This window comes from Sphaeroforma arctica (genome assembly GCF_001186125.1).
Source record: "Sphaeroforma arctica JP610 unplaced genomic scaffold supercont1.9766, whole genome shotgun sequence".
Classification (NCBI taxonomy): Eukaryota; class Ichthyosporea; order Ichthyophonida; genus Sphaeroforma; species Sphaeroforma arctica.
Window position 1 is genome coordinate 1 of NW_014030792.1, and position 1,029 is coordinate 1,029.

Here is a 1,029-nt window from a genome sequence, read left to right on the forward strand (position 1 = left end):
ATGTTGTGGTGCGGAAGTTAAATAGTGCTTGCGATTGTACATACACACACGCCTATTGATAAAAGCTTGCATATAAACATATTTCTATCAGCTGTAACATGCCCATCGTTTCTTTTGCTGTCAGCAGACATAACCCTAGATTTGACATTGTCTCTTCCCTTGGTGTTCGCACACAGGTGAATACCGAACTGCATATTTACACCATATAAAGAACTAAAACCCTAAACCTAACATACCTCGATACGGCTCACACTACCGCTTCCGGTGTTGTTGACCACAATACATCCCGGTGTCACATACAAAGGCGCCAAAAGCGCCGACACCTCCGACCGCAACGCACGGGCGCGCGTCACACGTGTTTGCTCCGCCGATCCCGAAGTTCGGGACTGAGGTGTGGTATCATTGTGGTGTGATTGGGCGGTGTCTCTGGTGATCACCCGGGCCACAATACTCTCAGCCACCTCGTGACGTGTAGCTGGGGCAATGACTACAGCCATAAGGATAGAGTGATACTTCAATGCTTAGAATAATTCTACATCGTACTGTGTGGACAAGAGAAGGTGTTGCAGGCACATAACATATCATTCTGGTCGCAGACGTGATTGGGGTGTGGTATCGTTGTGGTGTTATTTGGCTCACTCGGGCGATCCCCCAGACTACGACACGCTCGGCAATCTCGTGTAGCTAAGGCGATGACGACAGCTAGAGCCGACAAGAACTCTGATAATGTTTAGAGTACTGTGGCATACATATAGGGCAAACATAGCAACGTTCTATAAACAGATAACTATGGAATTGATGTATGTGATGGAGACGAGGTATTGTAATGGATACATTGGATTGAGTAAGTGGGGCCATTCAGGATAGAACACTCTCGGCGCCCGTGCGACGTGAAGATGGGGTGTGCGCTGACACTCTAGGAAGAAACACACCAGAACACTCGGAACGTTTGCAGCATGGGACAGTCTGGTCTACGCGTTTGCAATACTGTTTCCTTTCCTCGTCTTTACACAAGTATAAGGTTTGTAT

At 47.6% G+C, this 1,029-nt stretch overlaps 1 protein-coding gene across 1 annotated transcript; it reads right to left on the reverse strand.

Moving 5' to 3' along the window:
- Nucleotides 1-236: 236 nt before the first annotated feature.
- SARC_17106 (hypothetical protein) lies at nucleotides 237-497 on the reverse strand (the record flags this gene model as incomplete). Its single annotated transcript, XM_014288796.1, has 1 exon — nucleotides 237-497. A coding segment is annotated over one exon (261 nt), but the record flags the coding sequence as incomplete, so codon positions are not given.
- Nucleotides 498-1,029: the final 532 nt, after the last annotated feature.